Source organism: Ciconia boyciana, chromosome 3, assembly GCF_034638445.1.
Source record: "Ciconia boyciana chromosome 3, ASM3463844v1, whole genome shotgun sequence".
In the NCBI taxonomy this organism is placed as follows: domain Eukaryota; kingdom Metazoa; phylum Chordata; class Aves; order Ciconiiformes; family Ciconiidae; genus Ciconia; species Ciconia boyciana.
The window spans coordinates 120,050,929-120,069,620 of record NC_132936.1 but is presented as its reverse complement, the minus strand read 5'-3'; the positions used below and the strand labels follow the sequence as shown (position 1 = coordinate 120,069,620).

Below are 18,692 nucleotides of genomic sequence, written 5' to 3'. Positions count from 1 at the left end.
GTTTTCACACTAGATGCTTCAGAGTAGATTTTCTTTCTCCTGAGATGAGGTAAGGTGCAAAATACTAAGTTACTAAAGTGACTAATGCAATGTTGTCAGAGGAGAATTATACACAGTGACAAGCCAGCGTACCTGCAGGGGACTCATCTGTCAAGGAATTCATTTCTCATTTCTAACCATGATGTGAATAACAGTAAACCATCGTGATCATTCAGGTCCAGTGCAGAAGACAGGGCTAGTCCCTTAATTCTGAAATATTGATGTAAAATAGTGCATGTTTTGGTTCATGTTTTATGCTGTTTTTAAGAAGTGTGATCTCCTGTGTGGCTTCTCTGTCCGTTTCTTCACTTTGTTACATTGCCACACCACATGATTTTGTGACCTGTATGCAAAAAAATTGAAATAGGTCTCATGTTTTATTTTGACTGTGGCTTGGAAGAGCAGCTGTGCTGCAGTCCTTAATGGTGTGCAGTTACCTAGTCTCTTAGGCACACCAGGAAAGTATGAACAAATAGTAAATTGACATAGAAAACACAACACAACTTGTGATTGTACTGTTCATCTTCACGTATGGGGTCCCTTCCTTTCTCTGTCTCCTAGACAGGACTGCCTGTAGGGCTCGGAGCCAGGGCTCCTCCATTCTGCTCTGAGCTCTGCCTCGGCCTGCTCTTCAACATGCATCAACTCACACGAGCAATTTCTGTCCGCTTCTGTATGCTATGATAACAGTGATAATACTTGTGCAGCACAGCGTGTGTATTTTTTGCATCAAAATGCCAGTTGTGTCTTTGTCCTCTGTATGGGCTGCGTATGACGTCTCGGGTATGATGTCCATATTCTGGTTATGTTGGACAGCTCAAGCTCTCAGGAGGTGTCTGCTTTCATTTGTTTCGAACAGTTGCAGATTGTCAGAAATAGCGATGATCAGCATCTTTGGGAATGAAATTTTAAATGCCTCTTTGCCAGGCACCTGTATTGCAAAATCTGAGTCACGCTGTATGTCAGACAGAAGAGTTATACCCAGTGAAAAACCAGCCTAGCACAACATTCCCAGCCATGTTATGTATGAAGTGGGTTGGGACAAATCTGGGTGCTTGTGTCTTCCAAGCACCTCATTTGGTGCTGTAGCTGTTGTCCCCTGGTTCTTCCCTGGCCAGAAAAGGTATAATGAAGCCGAGTTACTTGCCTTGTGATCCACGGGGGAGTGAGGCAAGGGGAACACGCCTAGTGACTTCAGTGGGCTTTAGATTAGGCTCCTATATTTCTCAGGACGTTAAATAGGTGAAATACAATAGTGTTATTTTTAACCTCTGAGATAATCCCCACAAGCTACAGTTTTCTCATTCTTTTCCCACACTCCTCAACAATTCTTGACAAAATGCTGCATGAAAATGAAAACCTGTTATTTATTATGCTGACAACTTCGCTAGGCTGGGTGCATTGACAGCAGTGCATTCAGGTCTGCGTCTGCAGTGAGGTAAATTGTTGAAGCAGCACAGAGGGAAGAAGTCTCATAACTCCATTGAACAATTACTGCAGATAACTCTTTACTAACCCTTCTTAAAATTTACCCCAAAGGGGTTATATACAAGTAGTGATTAAAAATGACCTAAATCATAATTTAATTAAAAGAAATTAAAATGCAAACTTAAAATGTTCAGTAACCTCAGGCCACCACCCTAATGATTCATTTTAATGCGTTTGTAGTTCTACAATAATGGCCTTTGTGTGTATGTGCTTCTTGTTTTATGTCTGATATCATTTTGTCACTGGAATAGTCTGAAAATGGTTGCAGGCTGTATGATCTTGAGTATATGTATGGATATACATGTGCTTTCTTCTCGCACTTTAGGAGTTTCACTGAAGTCAGCGTATCTACTGATGTGTGCAGAATGTAACAGCTGTAAGATCAAGGCCTATATTTTTAATTTTCTCATTAATTAGTTTCCCTGTTATCCTAGAAGGACCTTCATATCATTAGTATGATTACTGTGGCAATATTTTTGTGCTGTAAAAAAGATAATTCAAAACTGGCATCCTTTATCTGCCAGATCTTGGTTTGTATTTGCATTTGTCATAGAAGCGTGGCCCAGCTTGAAGAGAGGTTTGCAGGCCAGACCGCAGGAGAGATGCGTGGTCGCTGGCTACCCGGAGAACCAGAGGTTGCACCCAGACTTGCATGGCAAGAGCCATGTGGGGATGTAACAGGGTCAAACCCAGTGCTCGGGGGATGTGGTACGTATGCAGATACGTGAGAGTGGCAAACAAGATGTAAGCCTGAGGCGTTGGCCCTCTGTCTCCTTTATTTCTACTCCAGGAAGGAGGAGGTTGTTTGAAGGAACCTTACTCTGACTGTTTGACACACTATGGATGATATAAGTACAACTTTCTCAGTAGTGAGAAAGCTTTCTCAATTATTAACAACATCTATGTAGGAGAGGTAGAAGTAGACTGGTTTGTACTGGTTATGCAGAATTTCTTCCTTTAACTAAAGATATGTTATCTGCAATTCTGTTTTCTTCTGGAAAATGGCTTTTTTGCACCAGTTTTTGAGACACTGACTTTAGCCTCAGCTCTAAGTATGTCGCTGACTGCTTGTGAAGAAAGGTACTGCTGAAGAGGAGTAGGTGTATGAGCAAACCCAGCACTTACTCAGCTCTGAAATGGGAAGAGCCAAGAGGCCAGCAGGCTGTTAATATTTTTGACTTGCCATGTTTGTCGCAAGAACAGTGAAAGATGTAAAAAGCCACATGCCTCCGGGGTCTCACAGAGAAAATGGGAATAGTAAAACCTGCTCTGGTGCTGCTGCTGAGAGTTTGTCCTCTGGACTTTCATAGGGATCTCATCCCAGCGCTCTCCCATCTGACTGCCGGCTTATTATTTATCATATCATCTGCTTCGTTTTGGGGCTGCTACTGCAGCTGGCATATCACTGTGCATGCTAAATACCTCTCCTTAACATAAAGTGGGCAGGCACTCGCAGAGTATCCGGTTTTCTCGTTTAGTTAGAAGTGCTGCCTGCTCTGCCAGCTTGCTGAGTGTGCTGATTGATCACTGTTTAGCCTGTTTTCTACCAAATATAAATGAGGGTATGTATCATCTGGGGGGGAATTTTCTTGCTGATCTCAAAGAAAAAGGCCAAGAGGAGAGAGCAAGTGCCTATCAGGCAGTAGTCAGCTTGGCAAGGGAAAGCAAAATATATGGCCAGAAGTAGGTATTTTAGTGTCTGATGTGCTTATTCTGTTTGTACGGTGCTACTGTAATTGTCAAACTCCTTTTTTTTCAACTGACTGCCATGCTGGGGAAAAGAAACAGATGTTCCTATTTGTCTTTTGATGTGGCTCAAAATCATTTACATTTGCTGGCCTAAAATGACACGACACGTCATTCGCCACTTTTTTTATCTCCTTTGGAGTGAGTGACAGATTGCTGTTCAATTACTAGTATAATAGAAAAGCAGATATTGTAAGGACAGCTTTCACCTAAAGGAAATGCAATCGCCAGTTGCTGCAGTAGTGGAAAGAGAAGGATGGCAGATACTGTAGAAGCCATCCAGTGGAAAAGACATTTTTATTATTAATAATGTCATGGGGAGGACTCAAGGGAAATGCATTGGGTCTGGCTTTTCTGCCTGGAGAAAAGGAGAGCCAGGGGTGAATAAAAATACGGTGAAAAACTGGCTTGCTACTTTTGTAAAATATATTTTCAGGTCTTTGCCCTTCAGCATGTGCTGCTTAAAGCCTTTCCGTTTGCTCTGCACCCAGCTCCAATGGAGAGCAATAATTACAGAAAGACTCTTCATCAGTCAAAGACACTTGGTGAGAGGCTCATTAGAAGGGTTTTTAAAAAAGGGAAAAAACTGTTTGTCAGACGCTTTAGGATTAGTCACTTCTCCACCCTATAGTTTGCTTTCTTATCAGTGTATTCGTACTCCGCTTCCTCCCTTTCTGCTGAGATGAAGAGATTCTCCAGGCCAAGCAGAGCTTAACCCTTCCTTCTGCAAGTCATTTACTCGAGGATCACTTGTCTACTCTTAATTTTTTATCGTTTCCTTTTCTCTAATTCTCTCAAAGTCACTTCGCATGCACAACACGTACTTTCAATATGCTGATCAAGATTAATTTTCATGTCATGATCCAGTCAGTCTGTTGGACTGGGTCAGCGTACAAGAGGTGAAGCTTCTGCTTAGTCTTTTACATTTTTCTTTGTAAAGGAACAAAATGGAGTGTTAGATGGAAAACATGTTGAGAATCCAATATATAGTGCTGTAATTATTGTCCTATTATCCAAGTTTTAAGCAGTGAATCTCCAGTGAAATAATAGACCTAGGGTTGACAAAACGTACTGATGAATATGTGCTTTATCTGATAATCTGATGAACCAGATGATAATTTAAACTTTCTTTTGTAGTTTAAGTTTGCTCTGAGTAAGTGACTTTAACAAGAGATGTAGTCCCTTGGCAATAAACATGAATGAATCCTTGAAATACCTGGTTTTAGCAAATAACTCATGGTTATAGTCATACTTGTTATAATGGATGTAGAAACAAGTATCATCCGGAAATGTAGTTTTACATTGTGAATGCAGTAACGTAATTGCTGAAATGATTTTCAGTGATATATCGGTAGTTACCATTTATGCCTGACCTGCTTTTTCCGAATGTAAAGTCTTTCTGTGCAAAGCGAAGTATGTTGCACTTGGCCATAATTAAATCCTTTATGCTTTGGCACCGCTTGTTTTGCAGTGATGCAATATTCTCTTTGGAGCTGACCTAATGGTAAAGATTTTTCAAGTGTCACTGCACTGTTGTCTTACAGGATTGTCTTGAACACACTGTTCCTTTCCACAGCTCCTGAGCTAGGTGACTTTATCCCTTTGACACACATCCTGGTGATGCAAAGGTTTTTTCTTCCTTATTTATTAATTGCTTGCTGCAAAGCTTGCAAAGTCCCAAGCCCATATTTTTTAAAAAAAGGAGAGGGGAAGAGAAAAGTTTGTCTTCTAGTACAGCTAACTTTCTATTTTGTGTGCGGTCCTCCTATTGTGTGTGGACAGGCAGAGCGCTGATTTTGAAAATAATACTTTTTGATTTCAAGCGAGGCAAGGAAAAACCCAGCTGGTTTTATCAAGCCATTTTGATCAGCCATGTAATGCAATTTTTTACAGGTTAGAGCTACTAATGTGCTAAGAAATCACTATAGCTAGTCATCCATTAAGGCTGGTTAAAATCGGTACAAAGAGTTACCAAGCAGGCAGGAGGCCCAAGTCCCCGCTGACGGTCATCAGCCGCTCCCTGCCCACCTCTCCCCTCTCAGGTGCGGTGTCAAACTCCTGCTCCATCTCTTCTCCTGAGAGCAGCTCTGTGCAGGGTCAGCCTGGAAATACTTCTCCGCTAGTCCCACCTGCTGGATGCCAGGATGTATTGCTTGCTGGAAAGAGGGAGACCGTCATACCTCAGCCTTTAAATATTAGCTGAATGCGGCGTGCCACCAGATGTACGTTTGCTTCTGGAAAACACATGCTTTCTATGTTTGTCTTCCATCCACCTAATTGCTTTTGGGCTACTGCTGTTCTCTTCAACAGACTCCATGTGTTAAGTAAAAGCAAGGTGGTGGCGCGAGGAACTTTAACCGTGTTGCTTTAGAGAAGCTGTAATCAGAAAAACCCAGGAGCCAGAAAAGATCACAGCAAAAAATATGTGTATCATTATCAAGCCATTTACAGGCCTGGGAATGAATTTCCTTTCTCCCAGTATATATGCTCAGCAGTCAGTTTTTCAAATGCCTCATTAAGGCTGGTACTCAGCTGTTCTCGCCGTCTATCTTGCCATGCTGGCAAAGAGGGAGTGTAGCCATCGCATCTGATCCAGCATGCTGCACTGCAGCCTCTAATATTTTTATGAAGCTAAAAGAGCCTTCTCCGTCGTTGAAAATACAGACTTCCTGATAAATTTCTAATCGGGCCAAGCAAAGGTTAAGAGAGCTCGATCTCATGTCCATAGACGTTCCCTAGGGTATCACTTTTCTCGGTGGTAATTCGCTGTTTGGTACCTGCCTTCTGAAAGGGAGCTGCAGGGAAGAAAATGGATAATGAATGCGAATGCAAAGTAGTGGAGAAAATTGGGAATGAATGTGAATGTAAAAAGGGGAAAAATGCATTCAATCCTAGCAATCTTACTTTGGTTTATTTTGCTTTCTTCTTTGCAGTCATTTGTGATGCATTTTTATACTTTATGCTAAGTGACATTGTGCCTTTTGCTTTAAAATAAAATTCAGGCGATTTTCCCCCTCCTATGCTTACCTTCCAGAGGCATTAAAGTAGGTTCTGCAAGTCGGAAACACAGCCACTTCAAGGATCTTGTGGAAATGTTACAGGAGAAAAATAATCCTAGAAAAAAATCTTTATAAAATACATAGACTAAGATCAAGCAATAATTTCATCTATTGCAGACAGGGTTTACAGAAACATACCTTTATTTGGTATACAGATATTTCCACTGTGCGTATTGAGATAAAATCTTTAACCCCCCTTCCTCAGCTTGAGATGTGAAAATGTGACTGTTTTAAATGTAACTGGTTATGTTTGCAGGTTTTTTCAGTTTACCTTTATATCTCTCCCCTTTTATCATAGCACCTTGCTGTAAATTAGCAGTGTGTGCTGAATTCGTTACAATTAATATTGCTGCTGCTGTTACCAATAAAAAGATATATCATAAATAATTTTTATGTGTTTTCCTCGATAGGTGGTAATGGCACAGAAGAGAAGCAAAACACCGAAGAAACCAAGGCCCAGAGCAGAGAAGCAGGTTTGTGCCAAGTTTCTTAAAAGACTTTCTTAGGTTTTATCCACCTTGGTGAACAATAACCTTAGTCAATGCTATTGACTGAGAATGTTTGTACATTTTCACCAGATTAGCTCAGGTCTTGAGCAATTCTCCCATTAGAGACCACAACTCCATTCATTATGAATGAATGTATTGCAGTGCAGGAATGCAGACTTCCCTCTAGCTTACCAGCTCTATATTCTCCCTTTAAGGTGGACTACCTCTAGCTAATCCTCTAACTAGAAAGAAATAATTTTCCCTCTGTGTAGAACAGAGAGTAACCCTCTGCATAGAATAGAAATGGGGGGAAAGGAAATTTGGAGAAGGAGGAAGCAGGCTTCTTTTGATGAAAAATGTACTTCTGAAGATTTTAAAGGATATTTTCAAGTTTTAATAAATTGTCTACACAAGTCTCAGGGGTTATGAAGATTTAAATCCATACAGAAAGAGATTGCATATACTGCGAATGAATGTCAGAGTTCACGAGCAATGGGTTTTGCAGATGGCATGCTTATAAATTATAGTGAGTTCAATATTTTAAAATGCAATGTCACTCTGTGTTCACAGTAGATTTTCTATTTTTTTTTTTTTCTGTTTATGGTTGTATTTTTCATCCTATCCAACTCTGTTCAATGCAAAAGACAACTAGAAATAATCAGTTGTCAAAAGAGCTGAAGTAACAATCAAAATGTCTGTAAATCCCTTTATTTCCTAAGGATTTCTCTTAGTGTAGTATCACATGTAACACACTGCTTTTCTTGTTTGGTTGAGTTTTTTTCTCACTCTAGTGCAGCATGTTGCCTACACATACTTAATCCAGAGAGCATGAAATAGTTTTCTTCAGAACTTCTTTTTTTTTTTTTTTTTTTTTTTAAATCAGAATAGAAGATTGTTTTCAATATGTGGAAGATTGAGCTGAAGAAGGCCAGCCAGTAAATGCAGCAAAAAAATTTAGAAGGCCTAGATTCTTGACTTATCTGGTTTGCTTACTGCATTGTGGCTGTTTCCAGAAGAGGAATTCATTTGATGAGGGTCCTTCTTTTTGTCCTGTGCACGGGCACTGTGTATGTGGAAGTGCAGCATTTCTCCCTGCACTCCACAGGTCAGTCCTCTGCAACTAGGTGTTAACAGCTGATGCTGTCTGCAAGTGCTTCAAGTCCTTCTATGTTTCATGTCCTCTTTATCACCTCTTCTTAATGTCCTTGCATGGGGCAAGCAATGAGAGGTGAAGCCACAGGCACACAGTATTACAGAATAAAAAAGATTCCTATGGACCTCAGCAAACGTTGGACCCAGGCCCTTTATTCTCCCCAAGATAAGCATGCAGTGGTATTTTGTAAGTGCTAGAGGACAACCACATTTTCCTTTCCTGGGTTTTTCACTTTTATGCTACTCATATTTTAAACAGGCGAAGGGGACCAGGGAGAGGGGAAGAATGAGTTGCTCTGTCTGAATCTAGACTCTGTTTTGAATCTTTGACTAGGCAGGGGCATATCTTTGCCCAAGCAATATCGAGCTTTTAACTGTCCCAAGTACTGCTTGGCTGCTAGCTTGCCTAAGAGCTAGTACTGCTAGGAGCTCCTCGCTCCAACTGCAGAGGTTAAACCCGGTTATACTACTGTCTACAGATGCCAAATACAGCCCGTTGTGCTTGTCAGCTATGTTCACTCTGATGGCGTGCATATTTCCCTGGTATTTTGATTTGCAAAACAGTTCGATTGAATGAGATAGATTTCATTTCTCCCAACGGAATTAAGGAATATGTACCTCTCTAAATTATTACTTTGCTACTGAAGGTGTCTTAAATGCATTGTGTTTTTCCCAAAACCATCATTATGACTTGTTGCGTTACGAGCTGTCAGAGCTGGTTTATCAGAGCCATGATGTACATTCTTTTGCTATCTCGTGTTGGTAGTCATGTTTTGTTACTCTCCTGAAGAGTGTCAAAGAAAAGATCCAGACATTTTAGGTCCCAGATCCAGAAAATGTCATACTTGAGGAATACGTTTTAGATACATGCCTAAAGATAGCGTTGTGCCTACGCATGGTCCATGAATCACCTCCTCGGCCACAGGCACACAGTGTTACCGGAAAAAATTATTTGGCTTAACATTCATCCCTACTGGTTCACATAGTGACAAGAACAGAGAGGTGTACAATTACCTCGAGTTAGTTACATTCAGCTAATGAGTTGCTGCTGCTTTCCACTCTACTCATTGCGGAGACAAAAGATCATCAGGAACTTTTAGATTGCTGCTTCTGTGCCCTTTCTTGGCAATAGGAAATGACCGGATTTTCTAAGATACGCAGTTGTATGCCTAAAATGTTTCTAATCACTATGAATGATCACTGTAAGGAGCAATCCCATCAAATGTTAGAGTTCTTATTTGTATTTTTCAAACCAAAAGGCATAACCTTCATCTGAGTGTGACAAATCGCAAATCGTATACTTCGATATTGTGAAAGAAAACGTAGAAGAAAAAAATAGACACTGTATTCTTACCCAGTCCGTTACATAAAGATTTATATATTCTTATTATACAGTAGCGAAGCCAGTAATAGCGTACAAAGACTGGCCTGAAATTTTTCAGCTATTACTGTGTGGTTTTTTTAAAGTCTGGCCTCCAGTCTATCATCAGTGAACTTCACAGTTAACACGTGGAAAAACAAAATGGCAGGTGGTTCAGAGCTCTTGTTTCAAGCTAGTTAAAAATACCTGATGACTATATTAGGAAAAAAAATTTGTCAGAATCATCAGAGGCAAGTCTTTTGAAATAAATGAAAGGCTAGAAATGAAAACAAAGGCTTATGAAGGTTTTAGAACTATAAAAATTGCCAGAAAAAAACAACAGTGAAAGTTAAAAAAATCTATTAAATTCAGGTACTAGTTTTATCTATTAACTACAATAGTTTCACCAGCGTTCTCTACCAGTAAAAAAACTCCAAGATGCAGATTTTCAGGGACTTGCTAAATTTCAGACCTGATTCATGAAAGCTTCTATTTTCAGGAAAGCATTTGCACATAATCATTTTGATTCCAGTGGGATTCATGGACATGATTAAAGTTAAGAATGGCTTAATTGTTTTTTCTCAAAATAGATGGATTAAATTAAAAAAGGAATCTCAAAGCAAATAGCAACACTAGCCTACCCATGAAACTGATAGCTGTGCCTCTCTCTGCATTATGAGAAATTGAAATATAGACTTGGTCTGGCAGTATTGTAATGTAAGTTTACCCCTGGCTTGGGGAAAACAGTCAGACCAGTAATGGCTGGTGAATGCAGTATGAATGGATGGAAGCCCAGTATCTTGCTTCAATAAGGCATAACACTTTTTTTCAGTAAAGTGGTTCATCAGTTTGCTGTCTAATGAATAACTTCCCGTTTGTTTCCTTCATTCTTATAGATGAGACGAAACCTTCAGCTGTAGCCGGCCTATCATCATCAGAAGAAACAGAGCTGAGTGAGGATAAAGGTACAGATTGTAAATCGTGTTTCAAAATATCCAGTCCCAAGAGGACATTTCATAAAGCCTTATTTTCCTTTGTCTGGAAATTGCCAAAATCACAGTTAAACAATATGGAAATAGGTAAATGCTTGGGTTTTCATTTACAAAAGTCTTTGTAATGAAGTACTTGGCACCAGCTGTTGTGCTGGTAGGAGAGATGCTGTGAATTCCTAAGTCCTCTTGTTATAGAGGTAATACTAAAATATCATACAAGACATATCAGAAATAAGCCCAAAGCTTCGGCTCGCTGGGGTGACTCACAGGTGTAAAGTTAAGCGTGCACATCTATCTTGGCAATATTAGCTCCCTATTCGATGCTCTCCTCCTGATGGGGAAAAAGAAAAACACAATAGCTATAAACACATCAAGAGGAGACAGGAGGAGATGAAGTCATAACTGGGAGGGAGAAAGTAATGTTTATCTTGTGTAGACTGTGCTGGGCACTCAGATCATTTAGTTTGTGATAAATATTTAAAAGTGTCACGGGGCCAAATGACAGGGAATTTAGGAAACAAGAAAGAGAGATGATCTAATTTAAATGTTTCAAGCTGAGATTTCTCCTGTGGAGTTGTTGGTTTACAGATAGGAACCAGTGCACAGACGTACTGTTTTTGATACTCTTATGATATCATGCTATTAATTGCTTGTGCCGGTCTACGGTTTTTGGCATTTTTGTGGGGTTACGTCAGGAAAAAGCCTGGGTGATTTATAAAGTGTTTGCTACTGGTAATTCAAAACAGGAGTTATGCTATCTATAATAAATACAGTCCATCAGTACAGCCTTCAAGAAAGACTAATAGAAAATTTTAATGCATTTTACTGAGATAACATACTTATTAACATCCATTAACTTATTTATTTTAAAAGATTTAATGTTTAATTCAGTGTCGCTGCTTGACTCTCTTCTCATTTTTCTAGATAAGTGTGATGGGGTGTGAGATCATGCCCTTTTCTTCCAAAGACACATGCTAGAGAGCCCACATACTTACCTGATTATGAGTTCAAAGCCTTGTGCAGGTTGATTTAAGTGCTCTCTTAACTGATTGATTGATCCTGCAGGGAAAAAAAGCCGCAAACCTTTGCCGGAGCACTGGCTTTTGCTTTTGATATCTTCACAGATTAAGGTCATGGCAAGGCTAGTGGAAGGCAAAATAGTGATAGATTCAGCCTCAGTGTAGTTGGTGATTGCCTGTCATTCATTTCTCTTTTTTTTGCTGACATTTGGCCTGTTTATGTATACTGTATCTATAAGATCCCCCATCAGATGTGGTTTTTATGTTTCATAATGTGAGGGTCATGGTGAGGCTTTGGGTTTGGATTTTTTTTTGCTGTCTGCAGTCTTACTGAACATCCCAACATTTTGGTATTGCTTCGAGTGCGTGTTCCTGACTATGAAGCTGATGTCTTCTGATATGCTTTTCAGTGACCATCTCAATGTGTAACCACTCCAGTTTTTTGACCCATTCCTTTCTCAGAAAATTAGCCATCTTGGTGCTATATGCCTCACTTTTCCTATAATATGCTAAGAGTATAGTGTTTTCCCCTCTTCTCTTGAGAGGTTGACAGAAGAGATAGTGCCCTGAGAAATCCAAAGGGTACTTTCTCTTTGATGTCCTATCTCTCCTCAAAAGTAAGATGAAAAGCATCTGGTAGGGGAAAAGGAGCAAGACAGACTTCCCTCCATATATTTTGTTTGTAAAGTCATACAAGTAGAAAAAAGCAATGGTGGGGAAAATAACATGTTTTGGGATTTGCTTGCTAGTTTTTTAAATGTAACCAAGAATTTTGAATGATGAGGCCACCGCATCCACCAGGCCGTGGTTTTAATCCTTATTTCCATTAGTAGATTTTTGACTTTTCAGATTTTAGGTTTTGTGTTGTTTTAAAATCAATACTAGTGTTACAAAAAACTTGCTACCGCTTGGGAAATGGCACTTTTACAAAATCCTGGCATTTCTGAAAATACCTGCTGCTCCTGAAATAAATTTCAGCCTTCAAATTGTTTGCCCACTGAGTTAACACAGCTAAAACCTGCCAGGTTCTGGAACATACTAATTTCTGTAGTTTATCTTCAACTAAATGAGCTGGATGTAAAGCATTTAAAGAAATTATGTTTTTCCAGTTATTCCATCTAATTACTGTGAAAGGAGGTTTGTGCAAATAAGTCTAGACTGCATATTCCCAAAATGCATAGTTTAAACCACTCGGAATAGGAGGTTTCCAAGCCTACTATGGAAGTATAGCAGTCTTTCAAATGTCCGTTCTGGTGAGTGCACCAAACAAGTATTTTGATTCTAATTAGAGTTGACTAGTAGTTTTTCTGCTTATTTTTTCTCATATTTCTGGGATTAGAATATAGCTAACACATTGAAATAGTTCCTTGTTGCTCTAAATGTGGTGATATTCAAAACAGACCACATGCATCTCTGCTACCATGAAGTTCTAGTATTTTTGTCTTACCCGAGTCATCTACATCAGGGTTTTTTTTCAAAAGAAAAGGCGAAGGATGGGAACATGAAAGGGGATGTTTCATGATAAGTGTGTGGAACAGTGCAGGAATCATGTTTTCAGAGGCTCCGATTAAAATGAAAACCTACTGTGAGATTACAAATCTCATATTAATGTGAAAGTATTTATCTTCTGTTATTCACAGTAGAAGAGACACTGTCCAGAAAAAAAGTCCACATGGGCCCAGTTTGCATGTTGCCTTAGAGCAGACTGAATTTTTTGAATGCTCTGTCTGTCCTCAGGAAAAAAAAAAAAGGCAGAACAGTCATATTCCAAGAATATCAAGATGTTTGATGTTATGCTGTGGAGGTATCTTCTTATTCCAGTCTGTGCCAAGTTTCTATTTCCACTGTCTGGAAATACCGCAAAGAAATGTTGCAATTTTACCCTTGAAAACTTGCATGCATAACTATTAGCTCTTGGGGGGAGAGCTGACATCTCTAGGCAGCACCTTCGTAGCGCTTCATTACTGTGCATATGGAAGTAGATCCTTTATACACAGCGTATTTCAAGTTAGAGATGCTTTTCTTTATGAAGTGTAAGGGCAGAACAAAGTGATTAAAGTCATTAATGTTTATGCAGCAGATAAAACACATATCAGACAGGCTGCACTCAGTCTAGTATGCCTCTCCATACAAGATTGTGCTGGGACTACAAACTCGTTTTAAATGGACCGTATTGTATATAGCTGTGGATTTGTTTGAACCTGTGATTATTTTTTTTTTAAAGATTATGTGTGCATGCACATGCGTGTGTGTGTGTGTGTGTGTGTGAGAGAGAGAGAGAGTGTTCTTCATCTTCATCTCAGTTACCTGTCCTACGAATTACTATTTAACCTGATTTAATGGTAGGGCTTTCTGATAGAAAAATGAAAAAAGGAACTGGATTTAGTACAGGTGAAGAATGAACTCCCCATTATGCAATCATGGCAAAGTTTCTGTGCACAATACGCTCGTTTTAATTCATTAGTACTTAATAAGAACTGAATTTTCATTTGAAGGTCAACTAAATTAAATCATATGCTAATTAATTTTAAAAATAAAGTAGCGATTAATTATTTCCAGGTGTTCACCAAAGTCTGTGCTCCTGTGAGAGTGCCATTTAAAGCAAGTCACTATTTTTCTACATTCTCTGAAATGGAGTCAGATTCAGTCAGCTGGAGGGCTTATGTTGTCAGAAACAGAATTAGGTATATCCCTTGGCTAGGGGTTAGCCCTAAAAACTCACTTTGTGCAACCCAGAAGCCTGTAAGTATCCTGCCTGTAAAACATAATGGATATAAAATTCCTGTTTGGCCAGCTGTATTTCTCACCATGGAAAATCTTGATGTCCTGAAGACATAAGTGATTGAGAAGGAAGGGATAAACTGAAAGATAGAGCATTTCAAATGCAGGGGAGCTGTGCAAATCGACGTAAATTAGACATTGATAAGTGGGTGAAAAAGATGGACTGAAATGCCAATATGTTCAAAAAGAGGTGTTTAAAATCAGCTCTTAAGTATATATTAAGACATCTAAATGAATGACCTGATTTTCAGAAGTGCTGAGCGCTCAGCAGCTACCAATGAAATGTTTTTACTTCACCCTTGGGCTATGATTAGACCTGGAAAATTTCAGCCTGAAAAATTTCAATTATAGGTAACTGAAAAAGAACCTTTTTCATAGAAGAGTTTCAACACCCCCAACCGTAGCTGTGGCTCTGCATGCCAGCTACAGTGATAACATTTTTCTCTCCCTTGGTTAGAAGGATTTCTATGAAAGCAAATTGGCTAACACAAGCTAAATGGTGTGGTTTGGGTTTTTTTTTAAACCAGGTACATAACCATCACCATCCAACCAAGTGCCTATTCTCCTAACACCCTCCATAATGGTCACTTTGAGCTGTACATGTGGGTTATTCACTTCTCCTTTTAATCTGACCGATCTGTAGCACTGCGCATCCAGATGGGGTCCAGACCATAAACTACTCAAGAGGTATTTCTGCTCTACCCTTCGCCAGTACAGGCAGCAACAACAGCTGACACTAATCTACCTAGCTGGTTTATTTAGATCCTACTTATTTTTAAATATTAGCTGACCTGGAGCCATCCAGCTGCACTCCTGTCAGTCCGATGCGAGCGCCTACTCCTTCCATCTCCCCCCCTCATCCCTTACCTTCAGCTGTGCAGCATCCTCTCCTGGGACGGGTCCAACCAAGGCGGCCAGGTTTTTCTCAGCTTTTTCCTTTCCCAGTGCCCTGTACAACAGGGAGCAGCAGGATGCCCACGGTTATCATACCAGAACGTGAGGTTAGAGGAGATGCCCTTCTGTCAGCTCAAAGCACGAGCGGATGGGAGCATTACTTGGTGGACCCCACCTGCGGAGATGAACTGCCTAGTCTATTACCTGAACACTTGCAAAAATATCTCTACAGGTTGTTGCACCTAAAAAGGTCTGTTTTACCTAGCCATATAAACTTGGGCTCCAATAAATCTAATCTGTCATAAAGATAGATTAAAATGAAATCTTGGTGGATATAAAAATAACATTTTAAAGTCAAAGCTCAAGAATATCTCCCTAACTTCTCATAAATCACCATTTTATAGTACTTCATTTTAACACATTTTCCTCGGTTTATGGGGCAAAAGAATACCCTAATCATGTGGCAGCCTCCGTGCACACCATTACCTGTAATTTTAGACGCCTGCTTGATTTCTTTCACTCTGGAAATATTCCAGTCATTTTTCACAGTATCATGCTTAAAAAATAAAATGCACTGAACCTGTTTCTTTCATAATGACCAGCTTTTTCCCTCTTTAATCTTCTTACAGCTCCCGAAAACATGGTGATTTATCTGTGCTGTATGTGGGACCCAGGTGTGTTGCACATTAGAAACGACTCAGTAAATAAGCCATACAGAGACTAGCTGGGGAAGTGAATTTTAAAAGATCATTAAAACCACTTAACATTCAGATCTTACTATTTCTCCTCTTCCTTAGCATTTGCAGAATTTTGTTTGAGCAGCATTGCTTTATACAGTCCAAAAAAAAAAAAAAAAATGGCATGGAAAAGCAATGGGGGGTTATGCACTATTTAGACAAAATAGTGTCTGATTATTGGCAGGAAGGGTACAATTCATAGTTTATTGCAAGCTATGTGTTTTTCTTGGAGCTGAATTCAACATACAGTTGATATATTGGAACAGTGTATATACTTGGGGAGTATTCTGATTGGCTTACTTAAAGTCCAAATATTTTCTTCACGGTTGTTAAAGGTTGGGGCTAATTCCCAGGTGCATTCAACCATGCAGCCCCACGAGACAGTTGTTTCAATACAATGGAGGGGTGCAGAGCCAGCACTCCTGATGTGGACACTGTCACTGCAGCCACCAAGTAAAAGCAGATTTGAAGGATCTAAGGGATGCTCAGACTTCAATGAGCACTTCAATGCTTGATGTGCAGTAGAGAAAAGTGGCCTATCTTTGGTTCACTTGTGTCATTAAATGTCACGTTTGGTTCATTCATGTGTGATCAATGATGACATTAGGAACTGTGCTCCAGTGTAGTATCAGAAACACTGATTGTTTTCAGTCCTGCTCGGAGGAATGTTACCAATTTGTGGTTTTTTACCAAGGTACTATTTATCACGATTACCAAGGTTAAGTAGTGCCCAGTGTGTGTTATCAAAAAACTAAGCACACTGTGCTGCAAAATAATATCCTGACTTGGATTCTCTGGTACCACTTAACAGATAAGTAGAGAAGAAGTAGAGAAGTTAGAAGACTAACACTGCTTTATGCCGTTTAAAAAATCAGAGTTAGTTCCCTACCCAATTAGAGATGAGCAAAGGCTTTACGGATGGCCAGAGCTTTTGTAGATCCTGGAATGGTTTAGGACTATGATACTGGCTTACGCCCAGTTGCATAAGGCTCTACAGGGCCAAGCGAGCACAGAAGACCAGCTGAGCCCGAGGAATACCACTACCCTACTCAAAACTTGCACACAGAAAGTAGTATATCATCAGCATTTGTGGGATTCCCACCGCTGCTTGCAAACTGAAATGAAGGTAGCACTCTTGCCTCATATCACATTTGGGAACACCTTTGATTGACCGGTGCATTTGGTCTTACACTTTTACTCTTGCTTGGCTCAGATTTTCTTCATAAATCTGGGTTTATTCCTTTGCTTTATTTTATTCTTGTTAATCCTAAAAGTAAATCTGTCTTTGGACCTTTTGGCTTGAATATTTGATCTAATATTTGCATTTGAAAAGAAGAAATCTTTGGTATGGTCTTGACCTTAAAGATTTTGAAACTCAGAATCTGCATAGTAATACGACGACTGATTTCTACTGCTGAAATAAGAGCTGCAAACTCTTACAGCTAGGCAGTAACTCCTGTCCATGTTCTGCTCTTTTCAGAAACACACTTTACAAAAAATATCTTGTGCAGAATTATCATCGTGTATTGCCTGGGATAATTTGGAATCCTGTGCAATTTTTCAATTGCTTTCTTGAACCCTGGAACAATTAGAAAACTGTTTATGGCCAAAATGAAAGTTTAACACAAAATTACAATCCCATAAGAATAAACTGTGCAGAGCCAGCTATGGGAATGTGTGAAGATGTGCCAAGTAGCATAGGTGGTCTCTAGCTGCAGTGCCTAACGCTGGTGCTCAGCGCAGCTGTGGGGTCAAACTGCCAGCTCTGCCAAAGGGTGGGAGTAGCGACAGCTCCCCATGCTGTGCAATAACCGTAGTTTGCCATAAGCTATGTGATGCTAAGCTAAGCTCTGTGACAAACAGCAGCGTGATGGGGCACATAGATCAGCCAAGCGCGGGGCTCCTTAAACTCCATTTGTTATTATTGACCAAAGCGCGTAATTGTTCCTCTGATGCTGGGGATTGATTTTTGCATGAAATTGAAGTCATTCCTCATTCTAGGAGAAAAGGTGGCACCTGTGAACTGAGATTAAAGGCACAGGTCTGGGAGTATGAAGTACTGTGCAATAGGTGTAGGATAAGATAGCTCTAAGGGTCTGATGGGACAGAGCCGCATGCATCTCTCCCGCCCATAGCAGGTAATATCACACTTTATCATCACTTTTGGCTGTTTGAAGGGCTCTGTTCGGGCCCTGGCTGCATGGTTCCTAAGGCAGAGGACTTCTGATTCCAGCTTGTCAGTGCAGTTCCTTTTACAAACATGCCACTAAATCATACAGAAAAAGACTATATTAGTTTAGGGAATGGGGCTACAGATGGTACAAATCTTGGCTTGTTTGATATCCTGAAAGCTTTGTCAAAAACTTCAGCAAAGCCAGGATTTCACTCAATGGGTTTAAAGTTTGCTTGAAAAATTCCCTACAGATTTTTAGTGCCATTCCCATTTATACCAAGAGGTCCTTCAACTTGCTTTTTGATTAAACTTGGAATTTGATGAAATTCTAATTTATTTTTGCTCTGATTCAGACTGATAGGGTAATCCCTCGTAACTCATAGCACAATGTGGCATCCTAGTATGAAAGGCCAGCGCAGTGGTCCAGCTGATAGCAGTGAGTAGCGTTTTAAGTCCACAGTAGGGTGAAAAAAAGTGCAGCAAGGGCAAATTTTAGCAAATTGTACATCAGTGAGATATTCTGCTTTCAAACTTGGATTTATAAACTTATTGTCATGCCACGAAAGAAGGAAGAAGCTGTGCAGGTAATTAAATATTTGCCTTGGGGGATTATTTGCAGTTAATTAAAGCCACACACTTTCAGTGCATACCTTTTCTACAGATTATTAAGTTTGGATCAGATGTTAACAACGGAGCTTTCTCACTTACCCATCAGAGATTATTCTTGGCAAGTTTCAGGAACAGAGTTTTACAGGGGCATCCTT

General features: G+C 39.8%; 1 protein-coding gene across 5 annotated transcripts in view; it reads left to right on the top strand.

Annotated features, from left to right (window-relative positions):
- The window catches only part of MACROD2 (mono-ADP ribosylhydrolase 2), an 897,148-nt gene that overhangs the window by 837,097 nt on the left and 41,359 nt on the right, over positions 1–18,692 (top strand). For all 5 annotated transcript variants that reach the window (XM_072857426.1, XM_072857427.1, XM_072857424.1 and 2 more), the window contains 2 exons: positions 6,743–6,805; positions 10,229–10,297. In XM_072857426.1, coding sequence (XP_072713527.1) covers positions 6,743–6,805; positions 10,229–10,297 — 132 coding nt within the window. The remainder of the gene's footprint in view (positions 1–6,742; positions 6,806–10,228; positions 10,298–18,692) is intronic.